Genomic DNA, 20,596 nt, shown 5'->3' on the forward strand with positions numbered 1-20,596 from the left:
TATTTCCACTTTAAAAATGTTTTTAAACTACTACATCTGGATAAATGCAATTTCTGTGTAAAAGTCTGAACATCAATTATTTTGCCCCTAATAAGATACATAACACAACATACTAAAGAGTAAACAAAATGAGCTGAACACTAAGGCATTCAAAATTAAACTCAATAAGAGGAAAAAACACCCAAGTTGCAGGATATGACATCATAGCATAGGGCATTCAATTACACAAACATGCTTTATTGGACATTCAGGGAAGAAATTTACTATATTTTAAATTTAAAATATTATTTTATTATTGTGTGAGTCAATATCTGTAAAAATACATTAAAATGTCAGAGTCATCACAATGTGTCTTGAAACATACAAATACACAGTTAAAATAATCTTGTACGCAGTATTAATAGCACAAACTAGGAAAACCGATTTTACTCATGACAAATATTTAAGGTTGGCTCTCATATTTACCAAATCATAACCCCTGAAAAAAGAGAGTCCCCTAAAATATAACATGCAAATGTAAGACATTCTACAGCCAAGCTAGATTTTTAACTACCGTGTCCAGAAAGTCCTGAGCGTACCATCTAGATCAATGTGTCTTTGATTCGTTCTCAAGGTTTCTGGACTTAAACACCTGTAAAAACAGAGAGAATATTGTTTAATGGCACATTAGCATTCATTCAATGTTTGGTCTAATTATTGTGTGTGTGTGTGTGTGTGTGTGTATATAAAGGGTTGGGAGGGTTACTTTTGAAATGTATTCCACAACAGATTACAGAATACATGCTGTAAAATGTCATTTGTAACATTCCGTTAGATTACTCAAGGTCTAAACCTAAATATCTTATGCAGTGTTGTTTCTAAAACTTTTTACAGGAAAAAAATAAAAAAATTATTATCAAGAATATGATTTTTGCTCTAATATCAAAGGTCTTACTAGAAGAAAAAAAATTATGATCCAACGTTACTTTTCTTGATAAATAAGTATGATCGTGTCTGGTAACATGTGTAGGTAAAATGGCTAGAAATAGCATTTTAGCTTAGCGTAATGCTGACAATTTACACAAGGTTTATTTCTATTTCTTCTGCTCCAAACTTATTTCAAATTTACTTCTCTGTCTGCTCGTATGAATGTAACACATCATAAGAAATTGTTTCACCGCTGTTCAAATGGACTTTGGATCATGTTTTTCATCTGAAAGGACTAAATATTAAATGAAACAAATGACAATAAAATGCTAAATAATCTCATCAGTAATCAAAATACTTTTTGAATGTAACTGTATTCTAATTACCAATTATATAAATTGTAAATGTAGTGGAATACAGTTACTTACATTTAGTATTTTAAATACGTAATCCCGTTACATGTATTCCGTTACTCCCCAACCCATATATATATATATATATATATATATATATATATATATATATATATATATATATATATATACAGTATATAATTGCACAACAATGTTCAATGTAGTTTTAATTAAAAATAATTATTTGACCACTATATAGACACACATATTTATACAATTATCTAATCAGCCAATCATGTGCAGTGCAATGCATAAAATAATTCATATATAGGTCAGGAGCTTCAGTTAATGTTCAGATCAACAATCAGAATGGGGAAAAGATTTGATCTCAGTGTTTTCAACTGTGGCATGATTGTTGGTGCCAGACGGGCTGGTTTGAGTATTTCTGTAACTGCTGATCTCCTGGGATTTTCACACACTACAGTCTCTAGAATTTAAAAAAATCCAGTTAGCGGCAGTCCTGTGGACAGAAATACCTTGTTGATGAGAGTGGTTAACAGAGAATGGCCAGACTGGATCGAGCTGACAGAATGGCTATGGTAACTCAGATAACCACTCTGTACAATTGTAGTGAGCAGTACAGCATCTCAGAATGCACAACAGGTTGAACCTTGAGGCAGATGGGCAACCACAGCATATCAGGCACTTTAATAATACCATAGCTTTTCTAATAAAGTGCTCAGTAAGTATATATTTACAGTACAGTATATAACACAGCCTTTAATGTTTTTGTACGCATCTCTAAATGTACATTCAAATTTGTGTGGCTCTATAAAATTGAAACATATAAATTTTGTTTCCAAAAGTATTTGTTTACAGTGTCATGGTAACCGTTTTGCCATTTGTACTTGTTCACATCACACTTGCAAGTGTGACCTTTTGTCACTTTCCACAAAAGGGCATTTCTTAACATAAAAGGTGATGATGTTCAGCTATTGCAACAACTCTCTATTACAGGAATTCCTGTTTGGCTCACTGTTTCTGTTTTTTTATAAAATTGCTGTCTTCAGTTGGGGAAGTGCAGAGACTTACCCTGTCTCTGCATTTGAAAGCAATGTTTTGCAATCTTGCGAGAGCATTAAAGGATTAGTTCACCCAAAAATGAAAATGATCCTATAATTGACTCACCATCAAGCCATCCTAGGTGTATATGACTTTCTTCTTTCAGCCAAATACAATCGGAGTTATATAAAAAAAATATCCTGTCTCTTCCAAGCTTTATAATGGGAGTGAATGGTACCTTAGATTTTGAAGCCCAAAAAAGCTGAAGGCCATCCATCCAGAAGGCCTTTATTAACCCCCCTGGAGCTGTATGGATAACTTTTTTGATGGGTGGATGCACTTTTTTGGGCTTCAAAATCTAAGGTACCATTCACTCCAATTATGAAGCTTGGAAGAGCCAGGATATTTTTTAATATAACTCTGATTGTGTTTGGCTGAAAGAAGAAAGTCATATACACCTAGGATGTCTCAAAGGGGAGTCAATTCTGGGATAATTTCCATTTTTGGGTGAACTAACCCTTTAATGATTCAGTTTGCCAAACCCAGTATGTTTTTCTTTATTTTGTTGAACACAAAAGGAGATGTTTTCAAGAATGTTCAAGCTGCTGTTTTACATACAGTCAAAGTGGACAGTGATTTTACTGCCAAGCATAACAATGACAAAACAGCAGAAATCTATCCATATGACTTGCATTTCACTTTCCAAGGCTTCTGAAATCATACAGCTTTGAAACAGGGTGAATTTTAAGTTGGTATTCACAGACAATCTTCCCTTTTGCCAGAGTGCACAAACGTCCCTTGCATTCTGTGTATTCAAATACAAAGTGTGACGATGTGCCACAAAAGTTTTGATGTCACGTGTGATGTGCAAATAAGATTTGAGAGCAATAGCAGATGGGAAGAATTTAAATAATAATAAAGACTTTGGTCTGGTCATCACACAAAGCTTTAAAAATAAAATGTTTGGGTGATATATCCTTTCCAAGAAGCAAAATCAGTTTACTTCTGAGATTTAATAGGAGTTTGGTGGAAAGCCAGCCAAAGGAATGTAATATCTTACGTGTGGAGTGTCTTATCTGCTTTTAGGAGGATCTGTTAAGCAATCAGACTCCATGCACTGATCATGCATAATATTATTGGATGGTTGTATAATGTTACTATGGATAAACTGATGCAAATATTGGATCCATAATGTGAAATAATTATAATAGTCTTGTTTTTAGTTTTTCTTTTCTTTTCTCATACCATCTAATACATGTTTTCATCTTGATATAGACCATGATTCTTCAAAGCATTTAGAATATCTGATCATATCTTTCCAAGCAAGCATATTTACAACAGTTCCAGTTTCCTGTAGTGCAAACACACAGCTAGACTATTTTTGATTTTATTAAAAGTCAATCTCACGTAGATCAAAAGCTTAAAAATGAAAGTTTTAAATAATGCTTACTGTTTTTACTTATCTCACCTTTGGATTTCTGCTTGATGACAAACTGTTTGCTCTTTTTCCCTAGAATATTGGATGCAGTGCATGTATAGACACCTGCGCCCAATGAGGCAGCTTTCAAAACTGGCTGATTGTCAACCATCTCCTGAAGGTTTGACGAGCTCCAGGTATACACAGGAGAAGGGTTGCCGACTGCAATACAGTTCAGCCTCATGTCACCATCCTCACTGATTTCCAGTATCTCCTCCTTTGGACTGGGAAATTCAGGGGGGTCTGATAAAAAAGAAAACAAAAAATGAATAACTTCAACATGCCTTCAAACAGAATAAAAAAATTGACTGGCTTACGATTTTTGAGAGTATAGGCAACCTGTTTTTTAACAGCCTGTCTGGAAAAAAAGTTAATGTTTACAAAGTACAAGGAGTGTTTTTGAGGATGAAATAATCACTGGATTTTCCCATTTTTGCAGGTTAAATCTTTTTATTCTGCTTTATTTTCTTAGTTTTGTCCAACGTGATCACACAGGAAATTCCCATACTCTGTCCGACTATTCATGTACCCCAGGGGCAGACTGGGAAAAAATGTGCCCTGGATTTTACATATAACCGGCCCAAAAGTTGTTGAGCGGTTTTGGTGTAACGCGGTGGTCCATTTCAGCTTATCGCCACTCGATCCACCCCGTTTCGCTGCCGACCCAAAGGGAAATGCTGCTGATAGAGTGTTGCGCGTGCAATTCAATTCAAGACATGGGTTTTGGTCCTGTGGAAATCAGGAAGTAATCACCTTCAAATAAACAATGTTAAGCATGATTCTGAGGTTGTAATTTTCCTCTAAAATGTATTTGTTAGGCCACTGATTATTAGGTTTAGGGTTGGTGTTTGGATTAGGGACTAAAGTTAATAAAATGTGTTTTAGGACATTTGACTATTATGTAATTTACAATAAAAAATACAACTTGCATTTGGCACCCCACTGTGGATGTTTCACCTCAACACCACTTCCAGCTTCAGCCACTGGGGGCAGTGATTTTGAATTTCGGAAAGCACAGATCAAAATTTCAAACTCCTGTTGCCGAATTCATAAGTTTGATTAGTCTGATATGTATGTGAAATAGAAATACTTTTCATCTGTACTGTACTGCATTTAGAATATCTACACATTTGCCACTATTTCTTTATTTTCAGTGCAAATGTCCACATAGACTTCCTCGCCATTTATATATATGTATATGTTTTTTTTTTCTTCCTCACTGCAGTTTATTATTGTGGTATAATATATGTATAACAAAGTGCTGATAACTAACAAACATTACAAAATCAGACAATGCAAGAAAATGTTTTTCACTGGTTTTGACTTCAAAATGTAAACAGGCATGCTCAAAGCATTTGCGCACACAGGATAAACCATTTTACAATAAGGTTTTATCTTTAACAGTTTATGACCCTTCCTAAGAAAAATAACTCTGTTTAAGGCATTACATGACCTTACGCATAGAGGAGTTATTAAGCATAGTCTGCATAAGATCATGCCTCCTCCTAAACAAGCTCATTGTTTATCACTTTACATGTCAGAAAGATGGCTCTTCCTGTCTTTAATGCTCTGTACTTGACTAGATTAAGCTTCAATATGATCCAAACTGTTGCCGTTTAGTCAAAGTTCTGACTACACTTGACGTATCAAGATCTTAACTTTGGTGGTAACAAAATGTTTGTACTGTAGCATTGGATATCGTTTTTATTCACTTACACTGAACAGCAATGCTAAGCTCTTCAGACTGCACTCTAGGAGGAGGTTGAGGTCCTTCTGCTCCCAGTTCCAGCGCAGCTTCACACCTGTAATGAGCTCCATCATCAGCTCTGTTTGGGACAATAAGCAAGGTGGAGGACACCTGGACTGGTATAGCAGTTGATAACTCTGAAAATGAGTGATTGTAAACCTCATTTTGTCCTCTGTACCATCGTAAAACAAGGTACTGAACAGGTGCAACGTTCTGCACCTCACAAAGTAGCTGGTACTTTCTGCCTTCCACCACTGGGCTTGTGTGATTCAATCTTATGGAGACACTGTCTGGTTGCTCTGCAGGAAGATAATAGCAAATCTAAACAATGAATTGTAATGACCTGAAATGTTTTTTAATTTCATGTACACTGAAAGCATTTCACATTTTAGCCTGCTGAAAATAAATAACTCGGGGCATTTTGAAGCAGCTTAAATTCCAAGATTATCTTAACTTATTATTACAAGGTGGATAAAGCTTGTTATTTCTGCAGGTACACTAATTTGACCAATTGGTAACTGGCATGAAAGGAATAGTTAACCCAAAAATAAACATTTTATTATTTACGCTCATGTTGATCCAAAAATATAAACCATTATTCACTGATAATCTTCTCCTCCTTTGGAGCTCTAAACATGTAATTCATGCTTATGTTGAAATAAAATATGGTACCCTGAGACGCATTATGACAGGTTTGATGTAATACACACTTAAAGCCATTGGTTCTTTTTGTCACGTGGCAAGTTTAAAACAACAACAACAACAAAAGATATCTGAAGCTACAACAATGGGGAAGATTATCAGCAAATAATGACTTAAAAATCGGTCTGTGCCTTAACAAAGCTGTCCTATGGCTTCTGGAGACTTGGAATATAGAGCATGAGTTATATGAGGTATTTTTATGGTGCTTTATTTTCTTTTTTTAAGCTTGGCAGTATAAATAAATATCCACTTTCCTTGTATGGAAAAGAGCAGCTCGGAAATTCTGCCTACAAGAAAATAAAATCGGGTTAAAATGACATTGGGGTAAGTAAATGATGGGCGAATAAGATGGAAGATGTCATTTAAAGCTGGTTGCTATTTTTTTGTTGCTTTTTTTGTTGTTGCAGAAGGCTGATAATCACATCAGCTCAATTTAATTCTAAGAAATGCACTTACTGTATAAAACAAGGTTTAGTTTTTCTTCACACTGCCTGGGTGCAGTGAAAAAAACACCATAGCAGATTGGCTCCTCAATCCAGTCAGTCAAACTGTCTACCTGCCATTGAACACTGAGGTCTTGTTGAGTGTGTGAAGCTCCAATGATCGATTCCCATCCCAGCACACGCACTGGACGGGAGGCCACACAGCTAACCGACACTGGATCCCCAAATTTCACCACTACTCTGGATGGAGATATCTCCAGGAAACAACTGTCACCTAACACTGGACAATATGTGCATCATAATCAAAAATATAATCAATGTCACACATACTAATTCTGTATGCATACAACATTTATATGTTAATGCACTGTATGTATGTTATTCTGTCGCATAAAAAATGTAGGCCTAAACATTGTTATTAAATTAATGTGGCTCATTTCCCTTAAAGGGTAGTTCACCTAGAAATGAAAATGTTGTCATTATTTACTTACCTTCATGTTGTTCCAAACCCATATTACTTTCTTTATTCCATAGGGGAAAAACATGTTAGGCAGAATTATATCCTCTGTCTGTCACCATTCACTTAAATTATATGGAAAAAGTTGCAATGTAAGTGAATGGTGACTGAGACTTACATACTTCTGTATCCTTTTGTGTTACAACATCTTATGGAAATTTGTGTTCCTTGGCACAGTCGGCTTCAGCTAGCTCACATGGGTTCTGAATACAATTATTATTTAATTATACAATTTTTATACACAATTTACAATCATATTTAATCAAACTACACAATGATCACTCTAAGACTTTATAGATTACAGTTTCATTGTTTTGTAAATGCATGATTTCCTGTAAAGCTTCTTTGAAACGATGTGTGTTGTGAAAAGCGCTATACAAATAAAATGACTTGACTTAAAAATCTTGTTTGGAACAGGATGAAGGAAAGTGAATGATGAAAGAATTTTCATTTTAGATGAACTATCCCTGGACCTAAGAACTCTTAGGTTCAGAAAGCACAGTTTATAAAGTGCACATGCTTAGTGACTGTTAAATATTTCCTAAAAATACAAGACCATTCTAAGTATGTTTTTACAAACTGGCAAAAACTATGAAGAAATATTTAGTCAATTTTAATAGTATAATCCTTGAACAGATATGCACTACACAGTTTAAAAAAATAAGATAATTATTTTACACTCTTAGCGGAACCAATAATACTATTAAATGTTTTTATTTGCACTCTGCAATGACTTACCTATTCCAATAATGAACAAGCCAAGAAAACATAAGAGAATGCTTTTCATTTTGTTAAAAATGGTTGAAATCTGCTTTAGTCCAGGCACAGAGGCAAAAGGAATTCCGTCTCGGTCCCGCTTGGCAACTAAAACAGTGAACTGTGGGTGCTAACAAAAGCCTTCCCTTGTATTGAAGGGCCTGGAGGGGGGATTGAAATACTGGGCCTCATTAGAATCAGCTCTCCCTCTACTTGCACATTAATAAGTCTCATTCCAGTGTGCATCTTTTTATCAGATCAACTGAGTTTGGTGTAATGAAGACGGAAATGGTTTTGATATTCAATGACAGATAAGAAAATTAGAACATCTCTCTAGAACATTTAACTGGAATTTTCTCTTTTGCTGATCTTATAAGCCACTAATATATCATTTAAGTTACCAAAAATGTGTTTTCATTTGTATAAAATAGTTTGTCTCATGTTTATTGTGTCAGTGGATAGAAATGGTTGTTCATTAGCAATACGGAGTATCATAGAGCTATTTTAATTCTGTTAAACTATTGTCACATCTAAACATACATATACTTTATCGTTCATTTTAATCAGTTGTTAACATAATATTATTTTTGATTAGCTTAATGCTTAATCATCTTAAGTGAATTTAACTAATGTTTCTATTCACGGTCAAGCTTCACTGCAGCAAGGTTGCTATGCCAACACTTTGTGCTCAATCACATTTTTGGCAGACTGAAGTCCCACAGTTTACTGTGTTCAACTTAGAAACACATCAAAAGAATAAGATGTACCGTAAAATGTATGTATTTTTCAAAAGTCCAGATGTTTTCTGCACATTAACGTTGTATTACAATCACACAATGCAGTTATTCTTTACATGATCCCACAGTAACAAGGAAAAATGACAGAATTAGGATTGATGTTGCTATCCAGATGCTGGTGTAGGGATAACAAAAATGCCTGTCAGGTCGAAAACGGAACTACATTTTTATATTTTCTCAGAAAATGTGAGTGGTGCTTGCCCATACGAAAGTTGCTGCCATCATGCTAGCACTGGCGTAGCCATAGGTGGGCCTGGGTGTGCCGGTACCAACCACTGGCATTCAAGCCCACCCAATCATTACACCCCTATTCCACCAACAGCCAAAAGCTTTCTAGCCTCGAATCACGAACAGCTAACATCACAGGCTGTTGGGCTGGATGATGTCAGCATCAAAGCTCCCAAAACAAACGAGATCGCTCTCATTATAACAATGTTTTTAACACTGTGAACACCCGATGCGGCGATGAGATGCTCGTTCTGTTGACGGATATCTCGTATCATGCACTTTGTTTTCCCCGTCTAATAAAATAATTTTAACAAATGCCATTTATGTGAATTATTTGCTATAAATTCTATTAATTTGAGTATATATTTAAATAATTCTTACCTGTTCATCAAAACTAGATTGAGTTGACATTGACATTAAATAACTTTGGGGCAGTTTCCCGGACAGGGATTAACATTAGTCTTAGACAAAAATGCACATTGAAACTGGACTAATTGCATAAAAAGCATTTCTCAGACATGGTTTAAAATAGTCTCAGAATTTCCCTAAACCTGGCCAGAGGACAGGAGCAACCCACTGAAGGATTTTGACGAAATCAACTTTTGTGACCAATTTCGTATGTACAAACAAAATGCAGCTGATATAATTTGTTTGCTTGAACCAAATCTTTCATCTCACTCTTTTAGAGGAAGGCCTATTCCTCCTTCCCTGCAAGTACTGATCACCTTGAGGTATTTGGCATGTGGAACATTCCATCGTGAAACAGGAGATTTGTGTGGCATAAGTGAACCAACTGTTTGCATATGCCTTCTACAGTGAAAGCTATTCACACATCTGCTCAAAGATATGCCTATCATCATTCTTTTGTAGTATTCTGCCCATTTTTACTCTTTTATACACCCATCTTTGCAGTGTTATCAGTGACATCCTAGACTACGATAGCAGTGTAATCGGCACATATTATCCCTTACAAAAAAATCGAAACTAGATGCGACCTTGCCGCAAATTTGCCGCTAATTATTTTCACATACAAATGAGTTTGTAATTCGTAGCAAAGTTTGCGGCTCTCCACTGCTATTGGTGAACCTCTGGCAAAACTTTGGAAACAATGGACAATTTGCTGCAAAGCTAATTTGCATGTGAAAATGTTCAGTGGCGAATTAGCCTCAAATTTGCAATGAACTCTCGATTTTTGTAAGGGATGGACACGTGTATGTAGCGTCTTAACACATTAACGTCAGAATGTAAACAAGACAAATGAAACTTGTTCTACTGCATATACATACATATATAGGTATAAAGTCATTTGATACACATTTTAAGGTGCACCATTTAAAAAAGGTTTACTTCTAAAGAATTTAATTGTAATTCATTCATTTTAAAACATATGTATAAAATCATGAGCACTCACTAGGGTGATCAGATCAGAATTGGTAAAATTCGGGACGGACGAAAACGGGGGGTGGGGTGGGGTTAATGAATTTCAAAAATCTGGGCAAAATTATTTATTGCGGAATTCTGAATGAAATGACTGTCTGTCATGTAAACACGGAAATACAAATAAAAAAAAACCATTGAACACAAGTGTCATCATGAAACAAATAAAACAAACACTGCGCTTTAACATCAGCAACATCCAATCAAATCACTCCTTGTGACTTTTTTGAGCATGAAATTCGCGCCTTGCCGCCTACGTAGTCTACGTAGCCTACTGCAGCTCTCTACGTTCTTTTACTGTCTATGGTTGCAATGAGCAGCCTACAGGAGCTGGCTGCAGGACGGCAATGAGCAATTTTTAATATGCTATCACACTATAACTACTCGAGAGTCTGCTCTTGAGACTTTGTTCTAATTTTCGGGACAATTAGGGCAGGATTCGGGATTCGGGACAACTGCTTGGATTTCGGGACTGTCCCGAATTTTTCGGGACGTCTGGTCACCCTAGCACTCACATGAGATGAAGACACCAGTCATATCATTAACCTTATAAAAGCTGTTTTAATCTGGGGCTGCCATGTTAGAATCACATGACCAGCCGAATACTACTGGCTTATTTTCAGCAATGTTATTGGACACTTTCTCTCATGGATTCAATTAAAAATGGCTGACTGTGAATAGTAAACTTCTACAGTGGCATCAGTAACTGAAAATGATTGATTTTGACTGATGCTGCATCCACACCGCTAGGTGTCATTGTAAGTCCAAGACGTCATATTCAAAAAATTACTGCGTGCACTTTTTATGTCATTTATCTAGATATTTAAATGTAATTCTAAATGCCTCCCCCAGCGGCTTAGCGGGTGTCTGAATGTTAGCAAACAGAATGTCATTGCTCAGCTGTTTCAAACTTCTTTTTTACCTTTGACAGAAGATGAAGATGAACTTCTTAAGTGTGCTATAGCCTTTAGAGTGATTGACAGAATCATCGTGTAAAACGCATGGCAGTCATTACAATGCCAGCAGCAGTAACACAACATACCCTCCATAGAGAATGAACATTCCCTTGAATCCTTTTGTACTAATTTATCACAAAGTCATCAGATCTACATCAATGATTTCAAATTCTCTGACAATGCTAAAAGAATAAATTAATTAGGTCAATGAGAAAATATTTTGGGTGAGAACAGATCCAATTATAACACATTTTTCACTATATTGACATCAGCAGTCTCCGGGGTGATCATGATTTCAAACTGAATTACACTTTATAGTGGCATCTGGAGCACTGCACATGAGTCAAGCAGTAGGAAGTGTAACAGAGTTTGAAATCATGATCATGCCTAGAGACAGCAATGACAAAATGTACAGTGAAAAATGAGTTACAGTTTTGGTCTGTTCTCACCCAAAATCGATTGGGTCACTTCAACCACTGGAATCTAGTGGATTACTTTTATGCTGTTGTTATGTGCTTTTGGCAGATTCTGATCATCATTCATTTGAATTGTATGGCCCTACAGAGCTGAAATATTCTCCTAAAAATCTTAATTTGTACTCTGCACAAGAAAGGACATCAAACACATCTGGGATGGCCAAAAGTTGAAATGATACAATTTTTATTTTTGGGTAAACTATTCATTTAAAGTGCAGGCATTTTGTGACGGCAAACTTAGAGTGCTCAACTGTGTTGCTCACTGGCCAGGATCAACTCATGATTCAAGAATTTTGGTGAATTCATGATGCATTTGATAGGGGAGAGCAGCAGGGTGTGCATTTGATTGACCTTTATTGAACCCACACAGTGTGCCTCAAACTCGATACAACACAGCCCATGACAAAATAAAGAATGCTATTGAAAGTTGTTGTGGAGTCCTGAAATGGAAATGTCATTGTTTGCATGAATGCATGGAGAGTGCATAATGCAAACAGGCAGAATGTGCAACATAATCTGTGTTAGCGGTGTTCTACACAACATGGATGGGTAAGAATGCATAAAATGTGTCTGTAATTTGCACTTCTAGCTACATTTGCCCGAATGTCTCTATCTTATTTTTTTTTTTTTTAAGATTTAAGAGTTTTCCTTTTAATAGAGATCTTGCACTCCTAGACCTGGAGAAAGACCAAGTGCTTGAATAACTAGCTTTGGAGATCACTGAGGCAAGAGATGAAGATGAATCTGGGCCTAATGTTTGGCCAATTATAGTGGAAAAAATGTCCTCTGTATAACTGTTAAACTGAGGAAATGAAAAAAAAATATATGATTTTTTTATTTTTTTGCATGAAACGCATATTTGTCAATCCATCTTTTTATATTTATTTGGTGATTAATACAAATTACTGAATGCTATTCTTCAAATCTCTTATTGATATATGTCCTCATGAAATCAAAGACTCTCCCCTTGAAATCCAAACACAAGTGTTAAATAGAGACTAGGTATAACAATGATGTGTCTCGTTTGTACACTTGTGATCATTTCAACCAAAACCCATCTTAATACCAGATGTAAACAGAGCCTCAGTTGGGGATGAATGGTCATTCAGTTGACACAACCAGTCAGCGACCAATCAACCGTGTAGTGTTCGCACGAGCATGACAGATAAACAAGACTGCGAATCAGGTAGTGTGCACTTGGCTTTAAACTTACAGGCCAGGGATTAAGCTGGAGAGGGCATTCATCATGTGCACCGGTTAAAAACATTGATGCATTGATTTAAATCTGAAGGTATAGCATGGAATAACAGCACTCAAGTATCTGATTACAAGCAGACAGAAATAACATACTAGAACACGTAAAGGCTTATTTGCTCAGGGTTGAAGTTGGGTCAATAGTATGTATGCATGTCAATAGTATGCTTACACATACAAGGAATTTGTCTTGGTGACAGGAGCTTCCAGTGCACAACAATACAAAAACACTACCAAGACATAGATAATAATAATTTAAAAAATAAATAATTCTACACATACGTACATACACACACAAAGATCCCCCATTTAGCCTTAACAGACTGTAGGGGCAAGTGCTGTTAGCGAGCACCTATGAAGGCCGGAACAGTACACGAGGGGGTGGGTGGCCAGCACCACGCCCGACCGCCATTGTCTCCCCAAGTGGTGATGTTTACACACCACACCAGGTACTCATTTTAGGCTGAGTCGACCTAGGGGAGGCCCAGGACCGGTTCAGATAATTGTCACTGGTGTTGGCCATGAGCAGGAATCGAACTCAGGTCGCCAGGTTCGTAGCGCAGCGCGCTAACTGCTACACTACCGCTCCTTCTAAAGCCGCTTTTTGTATTGTATTATCAATGATGAACTCTTCTGCCAAAACAATGTAATGAATTTTAATTATCTGAATATTTAATATATATATAATTTTTTTATATTTAAAGATAACTATCATTATTTCATCATTATATATTGAATTATTGTTATATGAGGGGTTTTCTCAGCAAATATTTGAATATTGGATTAATAGCGATTAATTAATCAGGACACCATGTAATTAATTTGATTAAAAAGTTTAATTGATTGACAGCCCTAAGAGAGAGAGAGAGAGAGATGCAATAGACATCTGCAACTTAACATATATTTTATTAAGAAATCATATTTATTGATGGAAAACATGTAATTTGTGCATTTTTAAAAAGCTAAAATGTGAACAAAATGATGAAACTAATTAAATGAAATGTGTAAAATTAATAATTTCATAATGTACCCAGTAAGAAGGTCCCCAGTTACATTCACAGGATTAGCTGAGAGAGAATTTCTTTAATAAGTCAGCAAAATGGACATTTTAAGTGAAATATACCCATATAAATCTAGATTGTTTTGATGTTGAATCTGGAAATCTGTATCAATACACAGCCGTAGTTCCCAATACTCTTAACACTCTTTCTCCACATCTGCATCAGCCAAAAATACAAAATAGAAAAGGATGCATATCAAGTCAGTAATGTACAGAATAATTCACAACAGTTTAGCATTCCCAGAAAATGATTTCTCTGCAAAATAAAGGAAAAAGAAAATTAGAATGAAATACCAGGAATATTTCCTTTTATCTCCCTTAAATGACAATCCTTAATGCAACCAGTAATTGGAAAGATATATGAATAGCCCAGAATGTGGTCTGAGAACCTGTGGAAGGAAAGCAGTGTTAATGATGATATACAACTGGAAATACTGTAAAATGCTTCAATGCTGAATCCCTTTCTCTACAGTCAAGACACATAAGAGTGACTCTGCTGGTTTTATTCCACAAATAAATGCAACAGTACAGTCATTACAATGTCATAAATATAGAATGAACTATGATAAATCAATGTAAAAGGCAAAGTCATAAGATCAGCATTTAAATTTGGTATGAAAATCTAAAAAAGAACTAAGCCAAATAATTTCAAAAATATCAATGTGAAATAAAAAAGGTGCTTGAATAAATGAGCTACATGAATTAATCAGGTAAATGTGTCAGTCCTGTCAGAGAATGTGTTGTGTCTTTTATCAAAATACTATTAGCGTAATCAGAATTTTGTGAGTTGATGTCACTGAAAGGGTTTGGACTTTATATGAAAATACATGACAGTATGTTACTAATAAGATGTCATATGTTTATTATAATACATTAAAGCAGTAATTAATTAAATCGGAGCAAATCTACAGATGCAAATATGGTGAGCAGGCCTACTCTTATCCAATTTCTAAAGAATTTATAATTATATTCAGTTGAAATAATTGTGCTGCACATTTGTAAAATCTTAAGTGAAAGTGTAACACACATGTAGGCTTGCTCCAGAGAATTAAATTGTACACTTATAACAGAATAGAAAAATAATTACTGTTATTTCTAGGTCAGAGAAACAGATGAAAACAACTATTTATTTATATCTTTTAAATTATAACTCACCTGAAGATTTGATGAACACTTTGCTGGATTTTCCCAGATAGTTTGTGGCAGTGCACGTGTAGTTTCCTGGAGTAAGTGTAGAGGATGGAAGCACTGAGGAGGTTTTCTTCTCTAGCAAATGTTTGGAGTGCCAAGTGTATGTAGGAGCCGGATTTGCCACCACTGTACAATCGAGTGAGACCTCATTGCTGTTTGTACTGATGATCTCCACAGAACTGGAGTGTTTTGGTTTATCTGAAGAAGGCAGATGAGACACACTTCTCAGAACAAAAATATGGCCATGTTATTTAATAATGTTATTAATGTTATTTAACTTTTTTACCCATTTTAGCCAATTCTTGATGTATTTTCCCATTCATAATTTCCATAGGGATTTCATAAAATTCTTCATAAAAATGTTAAAAGCCAAGAACCAAACCAACCAGCTCTGAGGTGGATAACAAGATTACAAACTTTGATTTGAAGCTAAATTATTCAACATCAGACAAAAAGACAAAGGTAAAAACGTGTACTTACTATCTTTCATGGGGGATTGAACTACAATCCCATGATGCATTGTAAATGACACAAATTAAAAAGATTGAAATGGTTTATTTTTTTCAAAACATCTTAAGCTTATTGTATAGAATTCAGATCATACCTGGCAACATCGGATTATGAAAAATAGATTTGATTTATTTTGGCAAGGAAAGTCCATCGGTGGAGTTTCTGGAGCCCCCCTATAGGGTAGGATGGGGCCCCTGTAGGGATTAGGTGCACTACGCAGACTGTGTAATATACATATAGGGAGCGGCAGTATCGGTCAGTAATACAACACTGAAGATGAATAATACCAAGAACTGTATTCAGATAGTTCCTTAACACATCCTTCACAGTTTTATCAAAAAATGCTTTTTGAGTTATTAATAATAAAAAGTGTAAATGCTTTCTTATATGCTGAGATCTTTCCTAACACATGACTTATACAAATATATAATTGTTTTTATTTCTTCGATTATTTATCTTATTTATCTATACATCTCTGTTGGTTTATATGTTGTTTTTTTTATTTAATAGATTTTTCTTCACCAGTACTTTATGAAATATTCATACATTGTTGGATCTGTGTAATCTTATTGAACATTTATATTGAATCATCTGTTTTTTAATTAAACAAAATCCATAGTTTAATCAAACTACACAAGCCATTCACGCATCACGAGCCGGCAGCACTTCACTTTTCGTTAAATCGCACGAGTAAACGTGCCCGCTTGGCTTTGGTTAGGCTGCACGGATGAGAGCCTACATTCCGTCTTTTATTTCATTTTTTTTTTGGCTTTCAGAACAAAACGTGATGTAATAAGGAAAACACCACTTTTAATCCTTGAGATTTCACATGCAGGTACACCCTCCTAAAACCATTGTCACACTCAAAATGACATGAAACAATTAAAAGAGAAAACATAAACCCACATCGTGGTCTATTCAAAATATAAATTAAACATGGAAATAAAGTTTTAGGATTTTGGGCTTGCACACACAGCGTGAGTCTCATCACACATTAATAGTGTTTAGACTCCCATTAATGAAAGGATTACATCAAGATGTAGACTGAAATGCAGGTCGAAAACTGTCATATAACTAAAATAGTCTGCTCCTTTCTCGCTGATGCTTGTGTGCTAGTGAGCAGCTCTGCGTGATTTTGACAAATATATGATATAATATAAGAAATGTTTAAGATTCCACATGTTCGTGGTCAGTCATCAAATAAGCAAATTTGTGCACATTACCTGTGTTAAGTCATTTTGTACAAAAGGACAGGTTTTCATTCATTTAAGCACTTTCACAAGATGCTCTGTATAAATTCACTCACAGGATTATTATTATATCATAATTATTGGGTTTTGCACAAATTAAATTTGAAAAATGCTAAATAGTATTAGGGGCTCGGCACTGACGTTGACCAGGAAAATAAAAAAATGGCACTCCATGTCAAAAAGGTTGTCGACCCCTGACATGAAGTGTCATAAGTTATAAGTTATCGTTAAAAATCAATTAGGCGAAAATGAATGGTATTTTTACTTCTGGCACCAGACTGATGCACAATTAATTAAAAACAGCTGCTATTAGAGCGTATCAGTTTTGAGTGAACTATCCGTTTAAGAGGTGTGGTTACATATAACTCTTAAAGAGATAGTTTACCCAAAAAAGAAAATTCAGTTTCATTGCAATCTTTTTCCATACAATGAAAGTGAATGGTGACTGATGCTATCATTCTGCCCAGCATCTACTTTGTGTTCCATTGAAGAAAAAGGTCACATGTGTTTGAGACAACATGAGGCTGACTTAATGATGACAGAATTTTCTTTTTGAAGTCAATACCTGAACCACTGCATGTGGTATGAAGTATGACAGCTGCCCATTTTAAAATCACTTTAGCCCAAAATTGGTGGTAATGATAAAGACGATTTATATTTCCACATCAAACCTACGGCGTAGCTACAACCCGTCAGGCTTCGGCGTTGGTTATGCCGTAGCCTGAAGTGCACCTCTTCAGGAATGTAACTGGGTGTCACGCCGACTCGGACCACAAAAGCTGTGATTGGTCCGCTTTGTATCCAGAGACTGCCTCCAGGATAATAACAAAGTTATCTGAGGTAATATCGCAATTTTCCTCAATTAATATCATCATATTAAATTGTATTTGGACTCAGAACCATTAAAGCAATCGTCTCAATGGGGAGCATCAGCTGTTTTTATGTTCTGTTTGTGTTTCATGAAGTTTCAAGCAAAACACAACAACAGATATCTGTTAACAGCTTATAAACTCAAAGTATTTTTTCTCAGGGCTTTTACTTGATATTAATTTGATATGTGTGTGAAATAATACGTGTTGTATTCTATTAGCCAACTTTGAACGTGAATGATTTGAATGTATGTTTGACAGTATTGTGTTCAGTAAATAACCATATTTCATAAGTTCTAATTGTCAGATAATTAAACAGCACCTGGTAAGAGTTGGTTATATTGACTATATACATTGTAAAGTCTTTAGTGTTCGCCAAGCAAACAGTTATTTTTTAATTTGATGATTTCGCTTTCAACAAGGAACGTTAAAAATATGGCAAAACAATATTTATTATTATTTAAGCAACTCAAGAGCAAGCATAGAGTATTTTTCTTATTTATTTGCTTCCTGCAATGCACGCAACATGTAGAATAAATAATATGTATGTGCCTACATTTCAACATGTTCACATCCTTTAAACTTGTTTTTAATGCTACAATACTTTAATAAATATATTATGAATGTATAATTAGCCTTTTGGCTGTGTAATCACAGAACGATGCAAAACTATAAATACAAACCAACGCACTGGCCACTACGCAGAGCCTATGCCGTAGGTTCAACACAGAAATATAAATCATCCTTTAGTGTTAGTTTAAACTCTCCAGACTCTCACTAGACAACTCTCTGTTGAGCAATAATTAGACTTACAATGAACTGTAATGTCAAGAGGTTTTGATGTCACTGTAGGAGGAGTTTGAGGTCCGTCTGGTCCCAGTTCCAGTTCTGCTTCACACCTGTACTGAACTCCATCATCCGCTTTGTTTGCAGTGATCAAGAGTGTTGCAGATTCATTCACTGGAGTCTTGGTGGTGTCATTGAAGGTGGTGAGATTCAACTGAGTCTCTCCTTTGAACCATTTCACCCTTAGACTTTTAACAGGAGCCACATCCTGAATGTCACACTGGAGCTTATAATGTTCACCCCGAATCATTGGTCCTGTGTGATCCACTGTGCTGATGGACACACTGTCTGGAGTCTCTGCGAAGGAACATTTACACAACCTGATTCTCTACATCAATGAAAGTATATTCTTTTAAAAATGTCAAAGAAAAGAAAGAAAAAACTATAATACATAGAAACTCACTGTAAATAGTGATTGGGAGAGTTAATGTACATTGGGATTCATTATAGTTGATATAGCAGAATACATCTTTTTCCCATTGTCTCAGGTTTTGTACATTCCAGGTGACCAGTCTGTCGTTGATAATGGATTCTTCTCCCTCAGCCTTTTCCCATCCCATCCCATCATGAGGGACAGTAGTGCTACAGTTAACTGACACAGGACTGTTGTACTTCACAACAGGTCTTGGTGGGTTGAACTGAACAGGGCATTCTGCGTGTGCATCTGTTAAACACATCATTTATAACTGATAAATGGAGAGTATAGAATAACAACACTCAAGTATCTAGTTATATGCAAACACAGAAATAACATACTATGAGCTGTTCAGGCTCACAAACTGACCACTGGTCCATGTGCTCAAGGTTTGTTGGGCCGATGACATACACATAAACAAGCTACTGAGAAATGTTTTTGGTGGATGTAAGATGATATTTTCCACAGCCATATTATGCAACAAAAAAGGTTTACTGATACAGAAGCGGTAGTGAACATTTGACAGAGTATGTCCATGTTACATTGCTGAAGAAATGAGAAGAAAAATCCTAAAATGGTTGTGCAATTGTATAAAGCATTCATAATGATCTTTACTCAGTAGTCATTACGGTTATTACTAAACTTTAATTAGTACTGGCTGATTATGAGGGTGACTGCTGAGTGTGCAGTACAGTAATCAAACTGAAAACCGAACAACAATTTAACACTAAACAGGAAATAAGTTAACAGGATGTAACATAGAGTAGGCCCTAAAAAAAAACTTTATAACCATCTACACTTCAACAAATTAAAAGATGAAGTGTAAAATACATATCACCTCATGCCATATATCAAATGTTTGAGCTTGATGTATCAGAAGAATTCAAATGGAAATTAAGTCAACATACAAATACCTTTGAGACTGACAAACTGCAAAACTGCAGACAGATAAACAAGTCCAAACAAATTCTGAAGCATATTGTATGTTAAGGAAAAGTCGACCAGACTAAACATCCAATTAAACAGAGTATGTTGTAAATAGCCTCCAACTAGTAAGTCCACCACTCAACTGAGATCTGTGACTGAATTACTTCATCTCGAACAAACAGGAACTCCACCCAGAAAATATTTCAGTGGGTGGACTAGAAGTGCAATACGTTGAAGGAATGCAAGAGTTTTTCTAATTTCAAATTGAGAACCACTGCTCTAACATCCTTTCTTAATGTGTATTGACTTCTTATTATAAATTTAACAATGCAGACAGTCTTTTCTTGGTCTAACTGAAGACCCAAAACTGGCCCAATCTAAAAGAGCAAAACACCCAAGTCTCTATATATTCTGGTG

At 35.6% G+C, this 20,596-nt stretch overlaps 1 protein-coding gene across 1 annotated transcript in view; it reads right to left on the reverse strand.

Moving 5' to 3' along the window:
• Positions 1–482: 482 nt before the first annotated feature.
• Positions 483–20,596, reverse strand: part of si:ch211-66e2.5 (vascular cell adhesion protein 1) — a 51,181-nt gene continuing 31,067 nt past the window's right edge. The window contains exons 5-13 of the mRNA XM_052138435.1: positions 19,241–19,501; positions 18,805–19,134; positions 15,327–15,560; positions 15,259–15,266; positions 7,946–8,084; positions 6,704–6,970; positions 5,515–5,844; positions 3,790–4,041; positions 483–631 (exon numbers count right to left, since the gene is read on the reverse strand). Coding sequence (XP_051994395.1) covers positions 624–631; positions 3,790–4,041; positions 5,515–5,844; positions 6,704–6,970; positions 7,946–8,084; positions 15,259–15,266; positions 15,327–15,560; positions 18,805–19,134; positions 19,241–19,501 — 1,829 coding nt within the window. The 3' untranslated portion in view covers positions 483–623. The remainder of the gene's footprint in view (positions 632–3,789; positions 4,042–5,514; positions 5,845–6,703; positions 6,971–7,945; positions 8,085–15,258; positions 15,267–15,326; positions 15,561–18,804; positions 19,135–19,240; positions 19,502–20,596) is intronic.

The sequence above is a fragment of the Xyrauchen texanus genome, chromosome 12 (assembly GCF_025860055.1).
Source record: "Xyrauchen texanus isolate HMW12.3.18 chromosome 12, RBS_HiC_50CHRs, whole genome shotgun sequence".
In the NCBI taxonomy this organism is placed as follows: domain Eukaryota; kingdom Metazoa; phylum Chordata; class Actinopteri; order Cypriniformes; family Catostomidae; genus Xyrauchen; species Xyrauchen texanus.